Source organism: Marmota marmota, unplaced genomic scaffold (genome assembly GCF_001458135.2).
Source record: "Marmota marmota marmota unplaced genomic scaffold, marMar, whole genome shotgun sequence".
Classification (NCBI taxonomy): domain Eukaryota; kingdom Metazoa; phylum Chordata; class Mammalia; order Rodentia; family Sciuridae; genus Marmota; species Marmota marmota.
This window is the reverse complement of record NW_025999944.1, coordinates 7,906,469-7,932,416: the sequence shown is the minus strand read 5'-3', so window position 1 is coordinate 7,932,416 and position 25,948 is coordinate 7,906,469. Positions and strand designations below refer to the sequence as shown.

The window sequence follows — 25,948 nt, the reverse complement described above, 5'->3', positions numbered from 1 at the left end:
GAAGAATACTGCCTGCCTCTGACAGGAAGGGGACCTGAGGGGGGACCTCACAGCCTGTCCACACCCCCATAATGCACTATTTCCCCAAGCAGTGGTCAAGCCCAAGGCAGGTCTACACAGTGAAAAGTTTTCTTTTCAATTCTCTTTCAGTGATCATGTTAAGGGATTGAATTGTATCCCTCAGAAAGGTATGTTCACCCATGCAAGGTGGCACGTGCCTGTAATCCTGGCAACTCGGGAGACTGACGCAAGAGAAATCGCAAGTTTGAGACCTACCTTGGAAACTTATGTTACGGTTTGTACACGAGGTGTCCCCCAAAAGCTCATGTGCAAGACAAGGCAAGAATGTTCAGAGGTGAAATGATTAGATGAGAAGAGCTGTAGCCTTATCAGTGGATTAATCCACTAACAGAGATTAACTGAGCAATAACTGTAGGCAAGTAGGGTGTACCTAGAGGAAGTAGGTCACTGGGGGCGTGCCTTTGGGGTTTATATTTTGTCCCTCATGAGTGGACCGCTCTCTCTCTCTCTCTCTCTCTCTCTCTCTCTCTGTCCCGGCCATCATGTCCGAAGCTGCGGTCCTCCTTCATGCCCTTCAACCAGAATGTTCTGCCTCACCTCAGGCCCAGAACTAGGGAGTCAGCCTACTGTGGACTGAACCTCTGAAACTGTGAACCAAAAATAAACTTTTCCTCCTTTAAGTTGCTCTTGTCAGATCTTTTGGTCACAGGAACAAAAACCTGACTATAACAGTTTCAAAATTAAAAATAAAAAGGGCTGGGGATGTAACTCGGTGGTAGAGCACCCCTGGGTTTCATCCCCTGTTGGGGGCGGGTGTTGAAGTCAGCAAGGGACCTTATTTGGAAATGGGGTTGCTGCAGATATAATTCGTTAGGATGAGGTCAGACTGGGGATGACCTGTTGTCCTTACAAGGGTCAAGGCAAGAGAACCACAGGGAGATGGCTGTGTGCTGAGCAAGGCAGAGGAGGGGAGACGGAGCTGAGGCCAAGGAGCAGACGGTCCAGCGGGCTGCCAGAAACCGGAAGAGGCATCAGAGGATCCTCCCTACAGTTTCAGAGAGAGAGGGCCCTGCTGACACCTTCATTTTGGACTTCCAGTCTCTGAAGTGTGTGACAACAAATTTCTGTTGTTTTAAGCCAATCAGTTTGCGGCAGCTCTGAGAAACTAGTACAGACCCTGAGGACCTGGGGAGAAGGTCCCCCGGGAGCCGGCAAGCTTTTAATGCCTTTTCAACACTTGCTAATTTTCCTTGTTACACAGAGCAACGGGCCCTCCTCTGGCTAAGAGCTTTCAGCAGAAAAGAAACCTCACTAAATTTTGCTAGTGTTGTTTGACTTCATTATATTTATTTTTATGATTGCTATCTTTTTCTGGCAAGTGATAACTGGTTTCCCTGTTCAACAGCAAAACAACATTTCCTTTTCAGATAAGTAGATTAAGTTTTTAAAAAATGAGTTAATTTGAAGAAAAATATTATGTCACATGAATAGGAGTGGCACAAAAATATGGTAAAAAAAAAAAAAAGGAGAGGTGAGGATAGTAATTGAAGTTTGGTACATACTGTCTTAAGGAAAGTCACTCTCTACCTCCCTTTAATGTCCCAAATCAAAAATGAAATGAAAATGACAATACATACAAAGATTATGACATGGGCCAAGTTGTCCCCTCATTTTGCCTTTTCTCCTTGGGAGCCAGGACCTACAGCCAACCTCCCTCGCTCTTGTCACCAGAGAAAACCAATCTGAAAAACTAGATCCCACTAAATTCGGAATCAGAGGAGCTAGGTGACGGCCCCATCACTGTCACTAACATGAGTGCCTTCGGGCAAATGCCTTCGTCTTCCTAGACTTTAGCTTTCTCTCTGCAGGAGAGGACAAGACACTCTTTAGGGTCTCTTTCCGTTCTGAATTCTGTTTCTGGGATGTTACTAATTCAGTGAATTTCCCTCTCAGGGAAATACATTTAAAAGAGCCCCCAGGAAGGGGCTGACTGAGGAAATTCATGGGAGTGAGTTCCCAGTAGTGCAAACCCAGGTTGAGTAATAGATGGGAGAAAGATATATTTTAGGATGGTGGGGAGGGCCATTCTAAAACCACACAGTCGGCAACCTCCGTCTCTACACATGGCCAGCTTCACCCCAGATTACAGACTCCTTATCATCATCTCAGACAGGCAGACACACTCACACACACACACACACACACACAAACACACACCTTCCGTTCTATCAGGAATGAGGGAGCCAAGCCAGATGCTGCATTTTTAATTTCTGAAAAGCAAAATAAAGATATTTACTTGTATGTACATTTGTACACAGAGAGAGAGAGAATGAGAGAGAGAGAGAGAGAGAGAGAGAGAGAGATGAGAGGTGGGGGCAGGAAAGGACCAGGAAGAAAAATCAGCTTTGACAACCTAATAAATGTCAATTTCTGAGGGGGGCCGAGTTCGAAGATGAATCCTCAGCATTTTAATTGGAGACACGATGCTCTCACCAGGCCGCGGCCCGCCTCTCGCAGATCCCCACACAGATAGCAAGGCCCTCGTCTCTCTAATGGACAGGAGGCCTCCGTCCGCTGGGATTCGTTTCTGGGATATCAAGATGCAAAGGTGGGGGATTCCAGGGGATTCTGATGTCCCTCAGAGGGGAGAAGGAAAGCAGCAGGACTCGGCCCCAAGGACAGAGGAATCTGAGCAGCCACAGGAACGGTGCCCACGCGGTGCCTGCCATGGAGGTGACCAGCAGAGACCAAAGTCGCCCTGACCAGTGGAGCTTCCTTCCCACCAATCGTCCAGTCAGAGGGCTCTTTTCTGATCCAGAGACAGTACCTACCCAGGCATGCCGGGAAAGGGAGGAAGAGCCACAGGGACTCCGGCAGGAGATGAGGAAGCCAGGGGTCTCCCAGGGAGAGGCAGCCCCACTCGGCTTGGAAGGGGTGGCTCTGGAGCCAGGCTGCCTGGAATCACAGGCCAGCTTGGACCAAGGTCTTGACCTTTCTGTGCCTCGATTTCATCATCTGTAAAATGGAGACCATCACAGTCTCTACCTCAAAGCCCTGTGAGAGGATTGGGTGGACCATAGACCCTGGTACACTCACACTCACCCCCGTATCACGAAGGTCAAGGTCATTCAGGGCCCTCCAGCCCGGCATACCTCTCTGCTAAAGCCGGCTGCAAACTGCAGAGTCCTGGCACCAATGTCCAAACAAGCACAAGTCGTGAACAAAACAGCCGGCTACCACAGAGGGTCACTGCCACGGTCACCTGGGCAAGAGGAGCAGTCCTCACCAGTCTGGCCTACGGTGGGCCAGACTGCTTAACATGGGGTGCTGGGGTTTGACCCCAGGACTTGGTGTGTGGCATGCACACTGCCACTGAGCCACACTTGCAGACTCTGACCAGCCATTGTTGAACTGAACAACAAGGAATGCTTCCCTCAAGACCCTACACTCCAGCTAATCCTGCCCCCTGGGACCCCCAAGAATTCTCTTCTAGGCCTTCTGCAGACCCTGCAATTTAATCCACTTAAATACTAGCAATAGTCCAAGGAACAAGCATTGGTAAAGTGCTTCACAATCCACAAAGCATTTTTTTAAAAAAATATTTTTACTTGTAGTTTAGTATGTTTGTTTTATTTATTTATTTTTATGTGGTGCTGAGGATCGAACCCAATGCCTCCCACGTGCTAGGCAAGTGCTCTCCCCCTGAGCTACAGCCCCAGCCCAAAGCAATTTTTAATGTATGTTGTTGAATTGGGAATACATTCACAATAGTTCTAAAATTCAAAAAATCTACAGTAAAAGGCAAATATCAAAGAATCTCCCTGTTTACCCTCCTCCCCTCTCCTACCCTTCCAGACCCCAGGCTTGCCCCTGATTGATAGATAACCATCAGTATAATTTTCTTTTATTTCTTCTTTTTAGTTATACATGACAGTCTCAAAGATTCTTCTGGAGTATCATTCTGTGTGCACAGGCAAATATTCCTATTTCCCTTTTTTAAAGACACAGAACGTAGCTACTATATACACTATACCTCTCTCTGTACCTTACTTTTCTTCACTTGATGACCTGCTTTGTACATAATTGTGAAGCTTTCTTCCTCTTCCCTTTTTACTGCTGTGTAATTCTCCATGATATGAATGAATCAAAGCCTCTTAAAGAGATCCCTGGGGATGGCACCCAGGGCCTCTTCATCCTAGGCAAGCACTTGATCCTGATCCACGCCCTCAGCCAAAAGAGACTCCTCTTGATGAGCATTTATATCACTTCAAATCTCTTTCCTTCACAAACATCATGCAACAAAGAGCCGTAAACAGATCCTTGGCACTTATGCAAATATATTTATAGGCTGAATTCCCAGACGTGGAATTTCTAGGTCAGAAGATTGTGTGTTTAAAATGTTGATAGATATTGCCAAATTACCCTCCATAGAGGTTACACACATTTGTCTTCCCAGGAGAAAGACGAGAATGCTTATTTCCTTACAACATCACTATTAGAGTGTATTTTCAACTTTCTGGGCTGATGCCAATCTGATAGGTGAAAAAATTGTTTATCACAGTGTAATTTTAATTTTCATTTCCCTTATTCTGAATGAGGTTGAACATTGTTGTATATATTTAAGGGCCACTGTATTCCCTTATCTTAGACATACTTTGCTACCCATTATCTCCTTTGGTCTTCACCATACCCCGTGAGATACATGAGGAAAGTGTTCATAATATCTGCATTTTAAAATGATAAAGCTTAGACTCGAAGCATTTACGAGTCTGGCTCAAAGCTGTAGGCTGGTGTGGAAGAGCCAAAACGCCATCTTGAATTGTTTTCGGATTGCTGTATGTTTTCATCTTATCTTCCCAATTGAACAGTGAAAGTTTTATCTGCCTTTGAATCACCCCCCAGGAATCTAGGAGCATGCTGAGATGTGGCAGAAGAGCAAGCCAGGAACCCAGAGTCCAGAGCCCTGGTTTCTGGCTGGGCTCAGTGAGTTCCTGGCTGTGCGCCTCTGGGCAGACTTTCCCTATCTGTAGAACCAAGATTTGAACTAAATCACGAAGGAAGGCCCCTTCTAGGAAATGATGATAGTGGGAAGCACTCCATGAATCTTTCATTATTATTTCTTTTTGAGTAGAGGAAATAAACCTCCCAAGATGGGAACTTTCAAATCATACCCGTTTATGAGAACCTAGTTTAATCAGAGGTGGTAAGTGAGGAGGGTAGGGAGAAGGGGGGTTCAGGCAGAGCTGGGAGGGAAGAGGGGCTGTGCTGGTGACTGGAGTCTGCACAGATCGAGAGTCCCTTGTGAGATTGTGCGGTTTTGCGAGCTGATTGGGATCCAGCTGAAAGCTGGAAACTGGCCGTTGTGGGAATATTCATGCTACAGCAATCAGCAAATGACAGCATCCCACACCCGGAGCCGGCTGTTCACCGGAATTCATCCCTGCTTGAGGGTCTGCAAAAAATCATAATCGATGGGGTCACTAGGAAGTGACAAGACTTTGGGGGAGCATGGGGGGCTGGGAAATTGAGACGAGCTCACCCTGCCAGGGCCATGCTTGGACAGGGGCCACTGGCCTCACCCTCTCTTAGTCAGCCAGGACATGGGTTGACCCCTATGTTCCATGTCATCTCCAGGGAGAAGAGTGCAGTCCCTAGAACAAACTGTGGAGTTCCAATCCTTGCTCCCCACACAGTGACCAGTACCCTAGAATAAATGAACTGTTACGTGTCCCCGAGGGTTCCTCAGGGGACAGCATGGCACCCTCCTCACGGGGTTCTGTGAAGATGGATGAGTTAACATGGAGAGCATCAGGGCAATGCTCCGGATGATGGCGACTCTCGTCCAGTTACCACAGCTCCAGGGCCAGCACGCTCTCTGGTCCCCACTCTGCCTGTGACTGTGGGGTCTTAGGCGATTCTCTTCGCCCTCTAGGCCTGATTATGGATCTGTGGAGAAAGGACCAGATGCTTTAGGCTTCCCTTCTACTGGGTTCTCCCTGTGAAACCCCCTCCTGGGCCACCCTGCCCTGCAGTGGGAGCCCACTGTGCCCCTTCCCCTCCTTCTCCACGGGGGACATCCCCGCAGCTCTGAGCCCTTCCTTTACTCGAAGCACTCAGGAACACTCTGAATGACCCAACTCAGTCTCTGGGCCTGGAGTATCATTTTCTCTTTCTACAGTATAAGGGTACTGCTCTCACAGCACCCCAGAAAACTTCCTCAGTGCCAATGGAGTTGGGCCCTCTTTCTCTGGGCTCCCACCCCCCTGTGCTGTGTCTGTCGTCCCCTCAGCACTAACACACCCCTCCTGGGTGACCCACAAATTCCCCACTTGACTCCTGGGGGCAGGGCATGCTGTCTTCTCCTCTGTCCACTTCCCTGGCTGGAGGAGCCTCCTGGCCTCACCTCTTCCTGGAGATTTCAGAGAAAGAGGCTGGTCCTTCTGGAAGCTGGCTCCTCCTCCAGGCAGAACCCGAGGCTGGACACACCTCCCATTTGATTTACATTTTGGTTATCAGCCTCTTCCCCACAAAGAAAGCAAAGTCCACGAGGGCAAAGGTTCCCTTCCACTGTTCACACTCTGTCCCGAGGACCAAGAGCATGATTTGGCATTTCATTAGTGCTTGATGGATATTTGTGGAATAAATGAAATAAATACACCTCCCACCCACTTACCCCCCCCAAACACACACACATACACACACACACACACACACGCACACGCACACAACCTCTGTACAGATCAAATTTCTGACTGTCACTTATTTCCTATTACCGTGATCATAATTGAGGTGCTGGCTGATAGTAAACTCAAGTCATGACCACTTTATAGAGGTATTTGCATTTTACAAGGGCAGCTTTCAGGAATGATGAAACCTTTCATGAGCCAGGATGGAGGGAAGCCATCATGGATGAATTATTTGGGGAAGGTCTTTTGGGGTCTCCCTGCTTCCCCACTCAGAATTCCTCAAAGCAGATAGGAGTCAGGCCCCCAAGTCACGCAGCCTCCAGCCCCAACCCTCGGAAGCCTCGCTCAGCTCTCCCCGAACCCTGAGGAAGAGCTAGCTGATGCTGACGGCTCACATCTCCCTCCCCTCTCCCAGCCTGGCCCCGACACATAAGAACTTATTTGATCTTCGTCAAAAAAAAGTCAGATGTTTACGCCAGGCTTGCAGTTGGAGTGCTGGGAAGCACAGCTCTGGAGAACAGGGTTCCCAGCCAGGTCAGGGTGGTGTGGTCCTCACTCTCAGAGGCCTGGTGGGTCAGCGTCACTAGACCAGGACCCTTAGGGCCAGAAGAGTGGGCACACTGGCACTTGGCATTAGACCCCACAGCAAGGGCCAGAGCAGGAGATTCTACAGAGTAAAGGTGACTCGTGAGTCCTTCAATGGACCATCCAGGCAGAGGAACTTCCCTGCCCCAGGTCACTGTCTCCTACCCCATAGCCCTAATAATCTGGCCAGGTCCCGAATGGAGGACCCCTGTAGACAGAGGGAGTCCTTCAGAGAGTCCCTTTACTGGGGCAGATCCCCTCTGTGAGTATGTCCGAGCTTTTGCACCAGGGGCAGGCTCCATCCTGCTAACCCAACCCTACCCCGTGTGGGGACAGTCTCTGATCCAGACCTCCTAGAGAAGGAGCTGGTGAGGTAGCAGGATGTAGCCCCACGCCCAGCAGTCACCCAAGGGTGCCCACAGATGTTAGCGATGACAAGCCTGGAGACAGTCAGAATCTGGCCACCGGCAGACCCTGCAGTGGGAGGACCCCCTCCTGACCCCTGTGTTATCAGGGGGACCCTTGAATCACCAGCACGCTAAGTCAGATAGCACCCACCCACACCCTCAGGGCTCAGGCAGAGCCTCTCCTGGGGGTAGGTCTGGCAGGGAAGGCTCCTGGGCTGTCTTGGAGCCAGGGAGAGGGCTCCAGCCGTGTCTCCTATGGAGGCAGGGAGTGCACAGCAGGCCCAGGAGCCAGGACTCTCCCCGCCCCCGAGGGCAGCCCCTCCCTCCAGATGGTTTCCATTGAGCTGCTGAAGATTCTGCCTTGGTCAGTTCTCCAGTCCCTCCTGCCTCTTACTCCAACCTCCTCCTCCTCCTCAGCCTGTCCATCATCTGTCCACCTGCCTGGATCAGCAGGAAGTCATGGCCTCTTAAAGAGCTGGGTCCTGCCTGGTGGTGCCCTGTGCTGCCCTTGATGGATGCCTCCCTCTGCCCTGGTCCTTTACCCTGGTCTTGCTGTTAGCATAGCCTCTGGTGAGCACCAGAGGAAGCTTGTTGAGTCACAACCAGGACAATCTAAGTTCTCTATACCCCATTCCCTCCAGGGGTCCCTCCTGTGTCCCATCCTGGTTGTCCTTAGTCTGGTGACTTGTGGAAGCTCAGAAGACCCCGAGATAAGAAAAATGTCGGCACTTGCTTTCCGTGGGGCACTTGGGAGGATGATAATGACTTGAGCTGGAACAGAAGTAAACAATCTCCACTGGACTTGTTTAAGCTGCACAGAAACCTCATGAGGTCAACAGATGTTGCTGACTCTCGCTGACAGAGGAGAAAACTGAGGCTCAGAGAAGTGCAGTAACTTGCCCAAGGTGACACAGCTGTCAGGGGCAGAGCCCCGGGGTGAGTTCTCGTTCAGTCGGCACTGCTTGCTGCCCCTCGGACATCTCAAATCCCACTCACAGACACCCTGCTGGGCAGCCGCCTGGTGCCCTGGGAAGGGCTTAGCCAAGCCCAACTTGGCCCCTTATGAGCAGGGGATGGCTGTGGCGAGTTGTCCAGTCTTCCCAAACTTGTTCCTCCGTCAGAATACAGACTACACCTCGGCCTCGAGAGGAAGGAGGAGGAAGTGGGTGCCCTGCCCCCAGGAACCCCTGTGTCCCAGCCATGGTCACCACACCCAGATGCCCCTTGCCCTGAGCCTCTGGGGTGTGGTGTGACAAAGAGGCTCTGCAGCTAACTGTGACATCCGGAAACAGAAGCTTCTGTCACCCTCTCTGGGCTGATGACTTCCTTTGTGAAAGGAACAGAGGAGCAGGCCAGTGGCTGAGAGGAACCCTGGAAGGAGCAGGGCGAGGTTGGGAGCGGGAAGATCTGCACACGGAGCAGACATTCCAGCCAGGGCCACGGGAGGGAGAGGAGGCAGCTGGACTACAGGGCAGCTCTAAGGCTCACTTCCAAGGGAGTGTGACACTGGATTTTATAGCCACTCACGGGGACCCTGAGTGAAGAACCCTAATCTGTGAAAAGTGCCTCCCAGTGTTTGTGGCTGTCCCCAAGGGCTAACCATCTTCTGTCACTGGTGCTACCTCCACCAAGATGACACTTCTGCGCTTCCAGGTCCACTGAGCACCACAAACTCCTGCTCCCAGACAGTGCTTGGCATCCTGTAGCAAAGCAAGGAAATTGTCCTTTTTCTGTCTCAACCTCAGCTAGAGGAACACTCTAAGGTTAGCAAGTGCCCAAAGGCCTTAACATCTAAGTGAAAGAGGGACACTCAGAGATGGGTCTTAGATACCCACATACGGCTCCACTTTAGTCTAAAGGTGCACACCGGACTTGTGCGGTACACAGCCTGTGCAGCTGTACAAGGTGGGCCGTAGACACTACATAGTCCTCAAAGCATCCCCTCTCCCTGGCAACTTGCTCTTTATTCCTGGGTGAGGCTTGCCATGCTTTCCCGAGCCCTCACTGCCTTCAGTGCCTAGTAGAGTTGTTCACTGCTCAACCTGCACAGCCATGCACAGAGATCCTGTAAATGTCCTCTCCTTCCTTTAGGATGAGTACTTTACCCCAAATCCTAGCAGTGGGCCCCACTATAGGGTTAAGTTAAAACCCAAAACCATATTTTCCTCACTCCCTCTTGACAGAGTCTTTTCTGCTGCTTTGCAGCCCTAAGATTGCCCCAAGACACAGGCCTGTGGGGTCGAGGGGAACTTGGAAGGTCCTCCATCCCACCCTGTCCTTTTGCAGATGGCAGGACAAGGCCCCCGAGATGGGAACAGACCTGCTTGATAACCTGTGGTCACTTGTGACAGAGCAGGGCTTAGAGCTCCTAGTTTCGTAAGAATAAGGCGCGTCTAGCAAGCAACAGTCCCCGAGCTCAGCGCCCTCTCCAGGGCTTCTGGTCTCTCCAGCCTCCAGGGGAGACTCAAAGGGATCCTTTTTTTTTTTTTTTTTTTTCTTTTCCTCTTTTTCTCTCTGCTGGGCCACAGGACCCTGCGCCTGGTTAGCCACAGGTCAGGTACAGGTTGGCTGCAGGAGGGTCTGGTGAGGGCTGCGGTTCCGAATGCCCCACAGGAAGTGGCCCGATGTCTGCCTGGGTTGGGGCTGGCATGGGGGGCTGGGCTGGGTCACTTGGCCTGAGCAGCCCCAAGGCCCTGGATCCTGAAGGTCTAGCTCTGAATGCAGGCACCCACTTCCTGCAGGGCTCAGCTCCCTCCTGTCAGACTTTGGCCCGCGACAGCCTGCTGAGTACTCTATCCCCAGAGGCCAGCCTCGGTCCACCCTGACTGGCCCACAGCCCCTCCCTGCAGCACCTCTGGGCCTGAGCCAGACAGGTCCCCACTCCCCGCAGCCAAGGGTCCTTGACAACACCAGCATTTTTGTCACTGCTTCTTGGGTGTAACCCTGGCTTCAGACAATCCAACGTCCCCACTCACTTGGTGGCCCTGAAAGCTGGCTTCAGGAACCACCCTGCTCCTCACTAGCAGCCTCTGAGGTCCCTCCTTGCACGGAGACCTGGTAGAGTCCTCTTACCCAGGCAGCTCTCCAGAGCCTCCCCTGATGACCCCACGCCCTGGATCCTCTGGTCACTCCTCCAGTCACTGTGTCAGGTCCATCATTCGTGTGCCCCCACCTTCCTAGTCACATCCTGGAGGCCTCCCAGGCCTTCCGTCTCCTCTTCCTCAGCCCAGCCTGCTTTGTCACGAATGTAATCATGGACCAAGTGAATCGGAGCCAGGAGCCGGCTGCTGCACCCTGGTATCAAGATGACTGCCAGCAGAGCTGCTCCTCAGGGGCTAAGGTCAAGGACAACATGGGGGAGTAATCATCAGAGGGAAACCGAAAGGGAATAGGTCCACAAAGCCTGGCTTCCAGGACGGCTCGGGAGGTGACCAGCAGGAAATGAACAGCGTCCATCTCAGATGCCCTTAATTAACCCCAGCCTCTCCCACACACCCTTGGGCATTTGCTCAGGGACTTGCAACAGTGGCATTGGAGAAGGGAAGAAATCCTTGTACAGAGACTGGCCCTTGCAGGGGTAGAGTGGGGGAATCCAGAGTCTCCTTCCCTCTTGCCCCTCCCCTATCCACAGAGAAGGTCAAAAATTACCTCTCCATCAGGTGTGGTGGTGTAATCCTGTAAACCTAGCAACTCTGGAGGCCGAGGCAGGAGGATCTCAAGTTCAAGGCCAGCCTCAGCAACTTAGCAAGACCCTGTCTCAAAACAAAAAATAAAAAGGGCTGGGGATGTAGCTCAGGGGCAAATTGCCTCTGTGTTCAATCCTCAAATTCTCATAAAATTTAAATACATCTAAGAGGGATTTAAATATTAACTTGGCCTCAGTTCCTTTCATGGAAAGTGGGAAGCTTGCTAAGACCTCTTCTTGCTCAGACCTCCTGCTCCTCAAATTCAATAGTAAGGGTTTTCTCAGCTTGCAGGCCTCCAGAGGACCCTGGCCTGGGCAGGATTTTGGGGTGATGGAAGGAGAGGGGCTCCGGAAGAGAGGTGGCATCAAGGGAAGGAAATGTGCCTGTGCCCTGGGCCTGACAGTGCACCCTCCATCTGCAGGCCTGCCTGCCGATTTTAGGGTACACCAGAGGCTCAGCACCAACAGGCCCTATTATCACCTTTAGCTTCTCCTGGGCCTCCCGGGGAAACTCGTTTGCTCTGAGGGGTTAGACCCCCTAGCAATGCTTCCTCCCAGAGCCCTTGCTTTTTAAAAGAGGCTGGCGACTGAGGTTGTCACTCAGTGGTAGAGTAACCAGCAATTCTGGGTTCAATCTCTAGCACCCCCAAAAAAAGTCCTTCCGGGAAAGATGTGGAGGAGCTCAGATGCATTCAGCAGCATTCTTGGCAAGGATGGGGAGAAATTTCCAGGTAGGTCAACCTCCAGGGCACCACAAATCACGCACATTGAAAAGCATCTGTGCACCCCCACCCCCACGTAGGTTTTGCTTATTCTTTCAACCAAGAAATCATGCCAGACTTCCTGTGAAGTGTTGAAGGACTTAACAATGAATTTGGTGGAGAATGACTCCTGTCATTTGGACAGTTGCCGTCTAGTGAGGGAGATGGTAAACCTCCCTCAGAACGTTCTCTGAGTTCCTCTCTGCTAACCCCTTCCCAGCTTCCTCCTCTCAAAACTCTTAATAGTCCCCGAGTTCCTCTGTTGGCGCAGCTGCAGAGCCTGGTCCCAGGGCTCTGCGCTCCTGTCTCCAGCCTGCAGGGTGCTCCTGCCCAGCAAGGGGCTGCTTTCTTGTCCCTGATGTGCAGGTGAGAGGGCCTGCAGCAGATGGATGGAGGAGGAGCTCTGCCGGTGGCCACCCGCCCTCCAGCCTGGCCTCAAGCCAAAGGTCGTCTAATTTGCTAAGCATCTTCCTTTCCCAGCTTTCCCATGACTGGGCACAACAAACCACAGGAGCACAGCTCTGAGCAGGGGTGAACTTCTCTCCAGCGTGGAGCCCCCATCCAGCTGAAAGCAAAAGCCACTGATGTTTTCTCTCTTTGAACTCTCTTCTGCCTTTCTTCCTATCAGAATCCCACCTCTCCTTCCCAAGCCTTCCCCCCTCCACAGAGCCCAAGTCCACCCTGCAAAGGTAAGGTAGGACTTGGCTTCTCCTGGCTGCCATGGTCTTGTTGATAACATAGAGATGACTTGCCCCACCCATCTGGAGGAGCAGTTGAGAAGAGCTCTGTGTGTGCCGGGCACCATTCTAGGAGCTTTGCATTCATTCATTCCTTTCATCTTCACCACAAGGCTCCAAGGAGCATGTGATTATCATCTCAATGTTCCACATGCAGAAACAGATGCCTGCACCCAGGCATCCAGTTTGAACCCAGGGAGTCAGGCTAAGCCTGTGTGCACAACCCACGACACTGAGCTGCCCAAAGCAGTTTGCAAACACAAGTTGTGCAGACTCAAAAATGCTCCCCCAGGGCATGCCTCATCAGAGGGTTAGGGTTAGGGTTAGGATCACCTACACCCCACAGCCCTCCGACCAGACCCCTGGATACACAAGGCTGACCGCACCTGGGTGCAGATCTTGGAATCAGTTGCCCCAGCCTTGGGACTTTGGCACCCCCACAAATCTGTCAGAACGTGATGGTCTCCCCTCCACACCTATTTTGCCCCCATCAGCCACCTCTAGCCCAGAGATGCAGAAGCTAGTGTCACGAAGAGGGTTCCTGGGTCGGGAGGAGGCAAGGAAGAGAGCAGCCTGGCCAGAGCCCAGAGATTGATGGGCTCCGCTCCATGAGGGCCAGAGTCAGGCGGTGATGTACAGCCACCTGCCAGGGGGAAGCCAGCCTCATGCCTAATCGGATCAGACACCCCCTACCAGGTCCCCTCATTCCTCTACCTCCTCCTCCCAGCTACTGACCCCTCCTTTTGCTTCCCAGCCCCGCCCTGTCTGAGGTCTCCAGCTGGCCTGGTTGATTTTATAAATGGCGCTTGCAGGAGGTGGGCACCTTGGCTAATTGAATCAGCACCCAGGAGGCAGGAGGCAGGAGGCTGGTTAGCATCACAGCTGAAAGGTAGTGGCAGCAACAGCTTGAGTAGAGCCATCAGGGAGGAGCCTGTGTGAACAGAGAGGCCCAAGCAATCTGGGCCTTCATATATGCTGAGGGCCATGGTGGGAGCTCACCAGGGGGCTGGCCACCCCCACCACAAGCATGGGAGCAGGCTAATGACCACCACAGGCCACACACACACACACACACACACACACACACACATACAGCACACACACTCTGAAAAAATACAAAGGGAGGCAAGAGAGGTAGAGAAGCAAAGAAACAAGAAGAATGATAAAGTATGCTGTGTGCGCACACCAATAGTCTATGAATCTGTGTACACATCTCTGGGCTGGGGGCCTGTCACGATGCTATTCCTACCCTGACACCACCTCTGCATCATAGAGTCATACAATGCACAACCAGGTCTCTGCAACAACAGGCTGCACACAAACCCCATAAGATACAGCAGAGTTGAAAAATACCCATCGCCTGGTCCTCTTACTGTTCCTTTTCTGTGTTTATATACATTGAGATACACAAATACTGTTGTGTTACAACTCCCTACAGTATTCAGTATAGTAACATGCTGTACAGGTTGGTTATCTAGGAGCAATAGGCTATGCCATATTGATCTTTATGCATATATATGCCATACAGCTAAGAAATGTGGTAGGCCATTCCATCTAGGTATGACATCACATGATAAAATGCTTAGTGATCAGTTTCTCAGAATATGTCCCCATTGTTAAGCAACACGTGAGTGTAATTAGCAAATAAAACCAGTTTATAAGTGTCCTGGTTACAGCTTAGTCTCTTGTGGTATCAACAGCTGCCAGGCAGCCAATCCTGGAGCCAAGAGACACTTTCTGGGCAGAACTCCCACCTGATCTTCCTTTGCCTGGTACCTTCAAGGCTGGTTGGTTTCCTTACCCATGAATTGTCCCTTGCTGGCCCCTTGTTGCTCTTCCCTTGAAGGAGCAACAAGCCCCATGCATCTAAGGACCCCTTTGTGGACGAGTTCAGTGGTCATCTGTGCTGTGGGCCCTGCAGTGTGTGTCCACAGGGCAGGCAGGCCTGTGGAGCTACCCACACCCCAGCTCCCAGTGAGCTGGACCACGGCGGGTGCTCCACGGCACTTTTTGACTGCAGGAATGATGGGCAGGCCGTGGGTGACGATGGCAAGGTTGAAGCTGGCTGAAGTGGCACCAGCAGTTCTCTGCAGGTGGCCCATCCACTGGATCATGTTTTCCAAGAGGGGCCCTGAGGGTCTGCTCAGTGTTTCCTCAATAACTGTCTCAAAGACTTTCGGTATCCCCCCAACTTCCCCCTAGGCTCCACTTCCCTGCCCTGTCAGCCTTGCCCCACCTTTCTGAGCCTTCTGCCACTTCCCCTTGTCAGGCCATGCCAGCCTCAGGGTGGAAGGACCCAGAAGGCTCTGGATCTCAAAAGTGAGAAGGGCCAAGAGCAGTATTCAGCTTAGGACCCCCACCTCCTGGTCCACACTCCTGAAGACTGTGAGTCTGCGGGGACAAGCTCCGAAAGGCAGATTCCTCCAGCTGCTCCCAAACCTTTCTGGTAGCAGCGTCCTTCCTTCAGGTCCTAGACCCCAACCAAGCCCAACACAGCTAAGCCCCCTGTGGCCTTTTCCACAGGCTAACACTGCCCCCTGCTGGGCCTGGCTGGGATGGCCACAGAGGAAATTAGAAAGATGCCTTCCATTGCTCAAGACCCCTAACTGCCAGCCCTACCCACAGAGGGCAGAGACTAGGGTCCTCAGGAGCATTGGGCCTTCCTGCCTCCAGGAATCCTAAGGCTGGGATTGAATGCAGACCTTGGTCACAGGCAAAATGAGCAGGAAGGTCCCCACCCACTATTTCCAGCCTGCCCATCCCTCTCTCAAATTCCTTCAGGAAGTTTTGTCTCCATGTGTGGCAATGCTCCTGAGGGGCTGATGTCAACTCATGTGCCTGTCATTCACTTCCCTCCTCAGTTCCAGAGCCTCTCTCCAGGCCAGTCATCTTAACTCGGCTCCTTGGGAGCCTTGTTCTCAAGGCCTGAGTCTCCCTTAAAATCTGCCTTCCCTGTGGTCCACATCCAACAGGACAACAGCTACAGGAGGTATCTCTGTGACACTTTTTAAATCAGTCTTTTCTGAGTTTCCCTCTTCTGTTCAGCCCATAACCTGCCCCCTCCAACCCCAAGTTCACCTTCCAAGGGGTTGTTGAGGGTATTGTCCTAAAGCTCCAGTGGGACTCTCTGCTCAAAAGCCTTAATTCATTCTTCCTTCCTCTCTAATTAGGTAAAAAAAACCTCTCTGCAACCTGGTCAGAATCTGCCTTCCCACCCACAGGCATTCCTCCACCTATGCTGGGGTTATTGGGTTCCATTCTGATAAGCCCATGTATCATAAGTTGAAACTATCGTAAGTTGAAACTGTCATAAGTCAAAAATGAATTTAATATACCTAAACTAACTTAAGGGGTCATATATATTTCTTGTATGCAGAAGCTGGAGAGGAAAAAGGAAAAGAAAGGTGGGGGTGGATCTCTGAAAATCCAAAGGAGCTCAGTAGAGGAAAGGGACAAGAAGGTGGGAGGTGAGAAGGGAGGGGGGAAGTGCTGAGGACTCATACTGGCCAAATTATATTGTTATATTGCATCGTGTGTGCATACAAATACGTAACAACAAAATCCATATGTTTAATTATACTGCATCAATAAAAAATATGGGGGAAAAATAATAATATACTTTAACTACTAGGTGGAGTTAAGAGCTGGGGCTCGCTGCTGCTGCCCAATCTTGAGAGAGGTGATCATACCACATATGGCTAGCTGGGGAAAAGATCCAAATTCAAAGCAGGGTCTCTACAGAATGATATTGGTTTCACACCATCATGAAATCAAAAATCCTAAGTCGAACCAAGGCAAGTCAGGGATGTTGTGCACATCGCTGTATCCTCCCTCTTAAGTACAGAACTTCTTACCTCCCTGTGCAGTCTCAACCGTGTTCTTATTTGCATCCAGAATGCTCTCCCCATACCCCACTTAAACTCCACCAAACTCCTTCCCACCTGAAGGGTTCACTTTAAACACCTTTGATAAGAATGAAGCCTTTCTTGGTCCCCCAACAAATAGTAATCTCCTCTGAAGCCCAGGGCCGTGTTTCACCTCTTGTGGCACTCATGTTCCCTCTCAGGACAGACATTTCTGCCTCCTCTGCCCTTCTGGGCTATGCACAGCTTGAGGTCAGGGCAGTCCACAGTGACACACACAGTGACCATAATTGACTCACAGCACTGATATCAGAAAGATATAAATATCCCTTCTCATGAAAGCAGGTTTTGATGAGACCACAAGGACAGAGACTGTGGTAAAACAGAGTGCAAGGAGGACTCAGGCCCCAAGGGAGAATTAGAACTGGAAGGACTCTCAGCTCCCACGTGAGCAAGTCCCTCTTGTTGCCAAGAGGGCAAGTCCCAGGGGAGGGAAGGAACTGCCCAGCACCACGCAGCCATTGAGCCCCATTTCTACTGTGTGAGAGGCTCAATAAATTCCAATCCTTTCCTTTCTTACAGTTTGGCTTTTTATCAACCCCCCCCCCCCAATGCATCTCCCACCATTTTTCCTGTAGTGACCCTATCCTGGCAAAGAGCAGACGTGTGGGAACACTGGTGTGGTTCAAATTTCATGTACTGGAAATTTAATCCCCAAATTCTTATATTAATAGTGTCTGGAGGTGAGATCTTTGGGAGGTGATGGGTCATGCGGCAGAGCCCTCATAGACTGGAGTCAGCCATACACAGATTAGTGGGGTGTCCAGGGAGTGGCTTTGTTGAGCTCTCTCTGGCATGCTGGCTCTGTCTTGCCATGTGATGTCTCTGCCATGTTGAGATGCAGGATGGTCCATGACAGATACCAAGCAGATGCCAGCACCATGTTCCTGGACTCCCTGGTCTCTAGACCCTTAAACCCAATAAACCTCTATTGTTTATAAATAACCCAGTCTGTGGTGTTCATTCACAGCAACAGAAAACGGACTAAGACAAAGGTCTTCCTGAGGACACCCTGACTCCACGGGCCTCTGATTCTACAGATGGTTGGGGCCCAGTCTTGGCCTAGGGAGGTCCTTGCAGCTGGACAAAAAGGTGTCCAGTGGTGGTCAGTTGGAGTATTCAACCCACCCCCACAGCACTCAGGTCATAACAGAAGTAGTTCAAAAACATTTTAATGCCACGGAGAAATCTGAAACCTGCAGAAAGCTGCAGCCATCCTCCTGGATGCCTGGAGCTAAGGCTGTCCCAGGGAGGGACCTCAGCAAGCAGGAGGCCAGCACAAGCCAAGGAACCATGGGGTGAGGGGAGTCCAGGAGACTGTGGATATCCTTTTCTCCTCTGCCCTAAATGCCCCCAGGTTCCCTTTAGGGTCAAAGAAAGAAAAGAGGAAGTGGAAAGGAGTGGGAGGAGGGTGGGTCTCTCCAGGGCACTCTGCCTGCTCAGGCCTGGTGACTCAGTGCGCCCTAGGAGGGAGAATCCCTCAGGCCAAACAGGGCAGGCCAGGCCTGGGTCTGCAGACGGAGCCCACAGAGATGCTCCACGCAGTGGCCAAGCTGGAAGGGGAGACAGGCTTCCTCCTCCACAGTCTCCAGCCACAACCCCCCATGTACTTCGAGATGGCCCCATCTTGGCATCCACATCACTTTGGGCTTTTCTTCAGCACAACATTGTCATACTCAGTTTCCTGTGGCCAGCCAGAGACAGACAAGTCCTGCTGCAGGATGCTGGGGCCCCTTTCCACGGTGGCCTTCCTTCTCCACCCCTCACCCTGGGGCTCCTGCGGACTGTCATACAGAGACAGGGAGGCCATGCCCTCAGGCTCATCATATATGTGGTCAGGTGGAGGGGCTGAGGGCTCCTCGTACAGAGGGTCAGCCAGGAGCAGGGGAGGGCCTGCCAGCATGGCCCTGAAGCTCTTCCCCAGGTTGCGGGCTACTGCATCAAAGGGCAGAGCATATTCCCCCTCAGAGCGCGCGGCCGGCACCAGCGTGCTGGGTGAAGGTGGTGGCAGTGAGTCGTGGGGCCGGGAGTAGGGGCTCTCTGGCCGGGGCAGCACAGTGGGCACTGTGGACACTGTGGCTGGTGGGGGTGGGGGCCCAGGAGGGGCAGCATCCTTCTGGGCAGCAATGGCCTCTTCCAGGGCCAAGAAGATCTCGTTGCCTTGCCGTGTTTCAAACTCAAAGTTGCCCTCTCCAGAGACACAGCGCCGGCCCGCCTCAAAGGAAAAGGTCGTCTGCAGCCAGGAAAAAGGCACTGTTGCTTTCCTGGACTCCCCCCACCCCAATAAGACCCTGTGCCCCCAGCTTCCATCCGCCAGGAACGGCCAGAGCCCTCTCCCTGAGCTCCTTGCTCCTCTTCCCTCAGTTTCTTCCTCATAAGCAAAACGCCCCCCATCCTCTCTCCCACCCTCTGCCTCCACTGAGCACGCAACTGGGCTGCAGTCCTCCTGGAGACCCAGGAGCCACTCCACTCCCTCACCTGCCGCCCCCTCTCTCCCCTCGCCTGGTCCCTCCCCATGGCTTCCCTCCTCAGCCACCTCTGCTGATTCTCTCCTGTGGACCTTGCTGCCTGCCTTCCTCTTCCCTTCTACATATTCCCTTGCACTAATGCGCCTCTGATCACCTTCCTTCTTTCCTGGCTCATCCTCTCAACCTGCCCCAGTGCAGTCCCTCACTCACCTTGTCCCGCCCAAAGCGTCGCAGGAACCTGTAGGGCCAGTCGTACAGCTGGGTGCCTGGATCAGGGCCACTCCACAGCTCCAGAGCACTCACCCCCAACCGAAGCGTGTAAGGTCCTCGGAGCCGGCACCGCTCACTGGCTTCTGTGGGTCTCACGGTAACAGCAAATTCCTTGAGGGAGACCCCTGAAGAAGGGAGGAGAAAGAAGGCAGCTAAGGGAAACAGCTGGCAGCCCACGCTGCCCGGGTCTAAGGGGATGTGCCGGAGGTCTCTAAAAACTATCATCCACGTGCTTGTGATCCCAGCCCCGATCTTGAAAGCTGGCTGCTGTGTGCCAGGGGACCCCCCCCCCATACAAATACCAGGTCCCTCCACTCCCTACCACAGAAGGCCTCATGCCCTCAGACCTCACCCAACCTTGGGCCCACATCCTTCCTGCCACTGTTGCCAGAGCCACAGCCTGGGCTTCTCCACCATCTCTCACCCTGAACCAGCAGCCCCCCAAATCTGTGCTGTCACAGCTGCTGGTGAAGCAGGAACACACCCTCCCATGTGCTTCCCACAGGCAGAGCTTAGATGGAAGGCAGCCCACCAGCTCCCTCAGTGTCCACCAGCTCACTCCACCCCAGACCCTGGGCACAGAGACAGTGAGCAGAGCAGGACTGCCTGGTCACCAAGGAGCTCCCGGTCCCAGGACGCCTTGCACAGCCCAGCCTGAGACAAAGCCATTCTTTTTTTCAGACAATTGCTAAGGTCCCAGCAAGTATCCTGACCTGGGCCTCCAGCTTGCCCTTTCCCACCATCAGGGGCCAGGCAAGCTGTGGTGAGCCGCCCCGGGCTCCCCCCACCTCAGGCCACACCGGAAGTCAGCATGATAAGGGGGCCAGCTGGGTGCAGGGCAACCACAGGCAGGAAGAGTTGGCCGCCATCGGCTACACCTCCTCCCAACCACGCCCCGGGAGCCCACCCTGCAGCCCACCCCTCACCTGAGGTCGAGCTGCCGTACAGTTCATTCTCCTCCATGCAGGGCCTGCCACTCTTCCCCTCCAGCCCTGAGGGCTCCTTCCTCCGCCCCTGGGGAGAAGTTTCAGGTCTTACAACCAACACCATCCCAAGGCCCTCTTTGGCCCAGGCTTTCTTTCAGGGCATGCCCAGCCTGCTAGCCCTGTCCACCCTCTGGATTGGGATCCACCCTTAAGGAAGTGCCCCAGCATTCTGACCTTGGCGCTTCTACCACCTTCCCACAGGAAGTATCTAATGCTCCCCTATGCTTGTAGCCCTTTCTGCACCCCCAGATGACTCACGGGGAAGGCCAAGAGACAGATGGCCTGCATCCAGTCACCACGCTCAGCGGTAGGGGCTGCCAGCAGGTACAGACGCTCCTTGGTCTCCAGAATGAAGGCACTGGTGTCCCGAGGGCTGCTGGCCTCCCCGCCTGCCTCAGCCACCCGCAGGCAGTCACTGAGGCGGATGACCCTCCGGCTGGCCTCTCCCCGACGAGGCTTCTCTGGGCCCTCCTGGAGCTCTAGCCGTGCCAGAGCGCAGCCTGACTCTCCATACAGCACAGCTCCAAACCGGCGCCACTTCTGAACCCAGGTGTGGGAGGCGGAGAACCAAAGGAGTTGGAGAAGGAGAGGCGGTGATCAAAGGGGGAAGAGGGACCACGCGAGAGGGACTGCAGCAGCAATGCGGGCGAGAGGGACTGCAGCAGCAATGCGGAGACAGGGAGAGGGAACATTCCCAAGAGATCAGAGGAAGCACAGAAGGCAAAAGGGCCCACGGGATAGAACGCTGCAGATCAGCCTCCAGCGACCAAGACTTTTAGGCCTGCAAGGTGGTGAGCAGGGATGGCCGAGGGCATCCAGGAGCATGGGAATGAGCCCCATGGCTGCAGACTGCAGGAAGGCAGGTGGCAGGCCAACCCTGCAGGGGCTGATGGAAGGAAGAAGAGCCCGAGTCTGGACAGAGTAGGAGGGCGGGCAGTGAGGGCCCAGACCACAGCGTCCTCATCCTGTGGGAAGTCCTGAGGAAGGGCCTGGCTCAGGAACATCCCTCCTCCCTCCTGAACCTTTCTGCCTCACCACTTGACAGGGTGACCAGCCATGAGAGAGAGAAGTGCCTGGGTGGGGGTCAGTGAGGAAAGAGGACTTCCTCATTCAGGAGGCCAGGGAGAAGGAGGGCATTGAACAAACTGGAGCCCCAGGTCCCAGAGGTCCCAGCCCAAGCTTAATGCTAGCCACACACACCCCACCTGGGTCAAAAAGGGGGAAGGAAGCTCCACTGTCATCCTCAATTGTCCCCCACAAGTTGTCCCCACAAGAAGTCAACAGAACGAGAGAGATTAAGTCATCACCCTCCTTCCTCCCCACCCCCAACCCTATAACCCTCAGCAAAGAGCACAGTTTGGGGACTGATTTGAGGCCTGGTTTGGAAGACAAGTCAGGTGAGAAAGGAACCCTCCTGGGGCGGAGCTGTCATCTGTCCTGGTGGACAGCGAGGTTCCACAGGAGTTTGGAGACACTGAACTCCCCCCACCCCAGGAATTTCTAGCAGCTCCTACTCTGCCTCGCCCTGGCCCAGCCTGGTGCCCACCTTGCCAAAAGTCTGCTGCTGCTGGAGGTGCAGGAAGCCCTGCTTTACCGCCACCTCTTCCATCCTGACCATCGCCGCACGGGCTCCCGCCCTCGCTCCTCGCTCTTCTTGGCCTGTGTTCCCCCTTCTCTCAAGTTCATTTCCTCTCTGCCTAGAGCTTTCTGCACTATTCTGGTCTGCGCGATGACGACAAGCTGATAGGCCCTGCGGTTTCTTGCTCCGTATGTGGTTTTCTTCTTTTTTTTTTTTTTCTTCTGATGAGAGAGTTTCATGCTCAAGCTTCCTGCATTTCCAGTGAGTAACACACAATTTCCAAAAAGCTAAATTTCAGCTCCTCAGTGAGCAACAAGTCAGGTAAGGAAACTAGCATGGGGAGTGGCTGACCGGCAGGAATAGAGACCCAGAAAGAAAATCACAGTAAAAACAGGAGCAGAAAACCCCGGGCTCAGGCTGGGTGCTGAGCATGACTGAGCAGGAAGAGACCTGAGGAATCAACCATCACAACTTCCTAATCGAAAAGGGAGGAAACAGACTTGGAAAGGTCTGAGGGACTCCTTCAAGGCCACCAAACCAGAACCCAAGGGCTCTCGACTCAGTAATAGCTGAATCACACAGTGCATTCCACACAAAGACTTGACTGCCCCAAACTGCACCCTAGTCGGACAACACTTTTATAAACACACAGATGCACCTGTTCCTCTACATGGGAGCATTCCCTGCTGCCAACAACACCACACATCCCCCTGTGAAGATACTAGAAACATCAACTTCCCCTCTGGAGAAGGGACTTATTCCCCAGATACATCTCAACCACTAGATTTCACCTTCTTGCTAGCCCTAGAGAGCATTAGAAAGATACTTGGGTTTCATCTGAAACTTAAATTCCAGTAGCTTCATACTTTCCAAAGCTTCCAAGTACACTCTTTAACCAGCCAGCCAGTGTCCCTTGACAAAGGCAGGGCAAGCATGAACTCAGCTAAGGCTGGGGCTGGGGGTTGGGGGAGGAAGTCAAGCCCAGGGCTACACATCTCTAATGCCCTGTTTTACCAGGCCCCAAAGTGGAATCCAGACTCCATGAAAGAAGATACATGGCTTTGGGGAAAGATGCATGGCTCCACAAGAAATTCACCTTAGAACCAGATGGCTTGAAGAAGCAATCTGGATGGAGGCACAGTGCAAAACTGTTGGGGAAAACTGTGAATTAGACAAATGCTCGTGGGGTCAATCCCATAAAGGTGCTTATATAACTGCATCCATTTCCTCTACCACAAGGGTTCAGGTGCCCTAGTGAGGAGAGCGGTGCATAACTCAGGCCTTCTGTTGTACATGCCAGGGGATCAAAACAGCTTACAGAGGTGCATGGGCTGGCTCTGGGGGCTGGGCCACTCCATCTCCCTGCCCTCAGCCCAGGGTTTGAAAGGTTGATCTAAAGCCCAAAGGAGAACCATTAATGTTGTCCTGGATAAAGCATACACTTGGAAGTGGCTAGGAGTACACATTTAGGATGTGGCCTATTGTGTCTCTAGAATCCCTAAGGAGAGTCAGCCCTGCCTTGAAGTTAGTGGGGTAAGAGGATTTAGGGTCATATTTTAGGGACTGCCAGAGAATGCCCTTCAGACTTTAGTGTGCAAATCTTGCTAAAAGTGCAAAGGGTGATAAGGCAAGTCTGAAGTCAGTTCCGAGATGTTGACACTCCTGGTGGGTGGGCCAGGCCATAAGGCAGCAAGGCTGCAGAGGATGTTCCTCCCACCACACTGCTCTCCTTCCCCAGAGGTAAGTGGGACACATTCCACTCAGAACCACAGGGGGGCGCCCAAGTTAATCAGATTCCTTGGAAACTGTTTAAACCTGGAGGCCTCAGCCCCAGGTAATCCAGACACCCCCATCCCATCCCATCCCAGGCCCGTGGAAGCTGGAGAAATCCTCCTTCTCCAGCCTCACTCTGAAGAAAGTAACAGGACTGTACTAAGAGCAACACACCTGTCGTCTGTCAAGTTCAACTTCACCTACGCACTTACCCCAGTAGCTTCTGCCTAGCCTCTGGGGGCAACCTGTGAACAGGGGCTGACACCTCCCCTCCCAGGAACTGAAGAGGTGAAAAGAATTAGACAACGTTTAGTACCCCAGGCACCACTGAAGGGAAGAAAAAGTATCACAGATCAAAGGATCCCAGGGGTCTATATTGATATATTGGCTGGTTAAAGAGTGTACTTGGAAGCTTTGGAAAGTATGAAGCTACTGGAATTTAAGTTTCAGATGAAACCCAAGTATCTTTGGTGTGTTTGGGGTGGCACCTGGCTTCTGCTTTCACTGGAAAGGGAGGGTCTATAGTAGAGGCACCCCTCAATTATAGGCCACTGAGACCCTTTCCTTCACAATGGTTTTTCTCAGCTGCAGTGAAGAGAGACAAGAGCTCCAAGAACTTTGCAACTTTTTGTTACTATCCTACAGAGATTAGCAACCAAATATTTAACACAAAGAAGTTTGTAAACTTTCCTTTGGGGGCAACAGAGGAAGGAACAGGAGAAACTATATCTGACTATTTGTACAAGCTTGGGGGTTAGTAACCTCAAATGATGTTACAGGTGGGAGCAACTACGTAAGAGGCAGCTCTGGGCATACAACAGGAGCACAGGTATAAAGTAAGCAAGAGAGATGACAGGGGCCTGGAAAGGACGAAGGACTGGACAAAGAAATAAGTGAGCAGAGATTCTGAAAGATCTCATCCCTGCCTCCCCCATGCCCAGTGGATCCTGGCTGAGGGGAGGAGGAGGACAATACCAGTCTCCAAGTTTCATTCCTAGACTATCCTTTCTCCATTAAGTACGTTATTTGTCCTATCACAGAGGTCCTTCCTTATCTATAATTTCAAAAATCACAGTCCAAAAATATTAAATAGAAAATTCCAAAAACAAACAATTAAGTAACTTAAGTATTAAGTTACTTATTAAGTAACTTATTAAGTAACTTAAGTAACTTATATTGCTCTATATCACCTATTGTTGGTAATCACTTAATGTGCCTACTTTGTAAATGACTTTAGAATAGATGTATATAGGAAAGATATAGCATTCATAGGGTTTGGTACTATCTGCAGTTTCAGGCACCCATTGGGGATCTTGAAATGTATCCCCTGTAGATAAGGGGGAAATGGTGTACTAAAAGCACCCAGTTCTTGAAATTTTCTGAGTAAAGGACTATAATAGAACAGAATTGCAACTGTAAGAAGGCCAGAATGATCAGAGTATTATGAGCAAGCACAGACACTGAAGAGGTGAATTCATATCATGTGGCTTCTTGAGCCACAGCAAGGATTTGGATTCTAAATTCAATGGGAAGCCACTGAGGGACTGTAAGTAATGGTGTAAATTATCTGTTATAATTTTAATTCTGCAGCTGTATAAAAAATGAATTATCAAGGAGGAAGACAGAAAGTACAAAATCTAGTTATAAATCTAATATCTGAGCTAAGAGAAATGGTGGCTAGGACCAGGGTATTAGCAGTAGAGATAGAGAAGTGGCCAGACTGGGGCATAAATTAGGTAAAGACTCAGCAAGAATTGCAGATGTATTTGGATATAGGGTACTAATGAGAAAGAAACTAAGATAACTCCTGGGTGCTTATTTTGAGCAATTGGCTGATGGATGGTGGTACCATCCTGATAAAGGGAAGAGAAAGAGAAAAATAACTGTATGGGTGGGGAGCATTAGGGGAAAGACACAAATCTGAGCCAGGAAGCTGTAACCTCTCCCCAATCAGTCAAGGAGGGAATCCAAAGATGATCACTGAAATAAGAATTCAAGAATATACCACCTTAGTGTAACTCAAGGCCATCCCTGCTTCTTTACACTCATAGTGCTTAAGGGGGGGGG

At 51.8% G+C, this 25,948-nt stretch overlaps 1 protein-coding gene and 1 long non-coding RNA gene across 3 annotated transcripts in view; both read right to left on the bottom strand.

Annotated features, from left to right (window-relative positions):
• Positions 1-5,191: 5,191 nt before the first annotated feature.
• Positions 5,192-11,401, bottom strand: LOC125616393. Its single transcript, XR_007347029.1, has 2 exons — positions 11,348-11,401; positions 5,192-11,034 (listed from the first exon to the last, which is right to left on the bottom strand). It is a non-coding gene; the product is annotated as an uncharacterized LOC125616393 (long non-coding RNA).
• Positions 11,402-17,961: 6,560 nt separating this feature from the next.
• Dok2 (docking protein 2) overlaps positions 17,962-25,948 on the bottom strand; it is a 9,991-nt gene continuing 2,004 nt past the window's right edge. The window contains exons 1-5 of one of the 2 annotated variants that reach the window (XM_015499526.2): positions 22,076-23,018; positions 20,788-21,069; positions 20,470-20,557; positions 19,484-19,668; positions 17,962-19,038 (exon numbers count right to left, since the gene is read on the bottom strand). In XM_015499526.2, coding sequence (XP_015355012.1) covers positions 18,445-19,038; positions 19,484-19,668; positions 20,470-20,557; positions 20,788-21,069; positions 22,076-22,147 — 1,221 coding nt within the window. In that variant the 5' untranslated portion in view covers positions 22,148-23,018 and the 3' untranslated portion in view covers positions 17,962-18,444. Of the gene's footprint in view, positions 19,039-19,483; positions 19,669-20,469; positions 20,558-20,787; positions 21,070-22,075; positions 23,019-25,948 lie in introns of those variants that run through there. The other variant, XM_015499527.2, reaches the window with a different exon arrangement.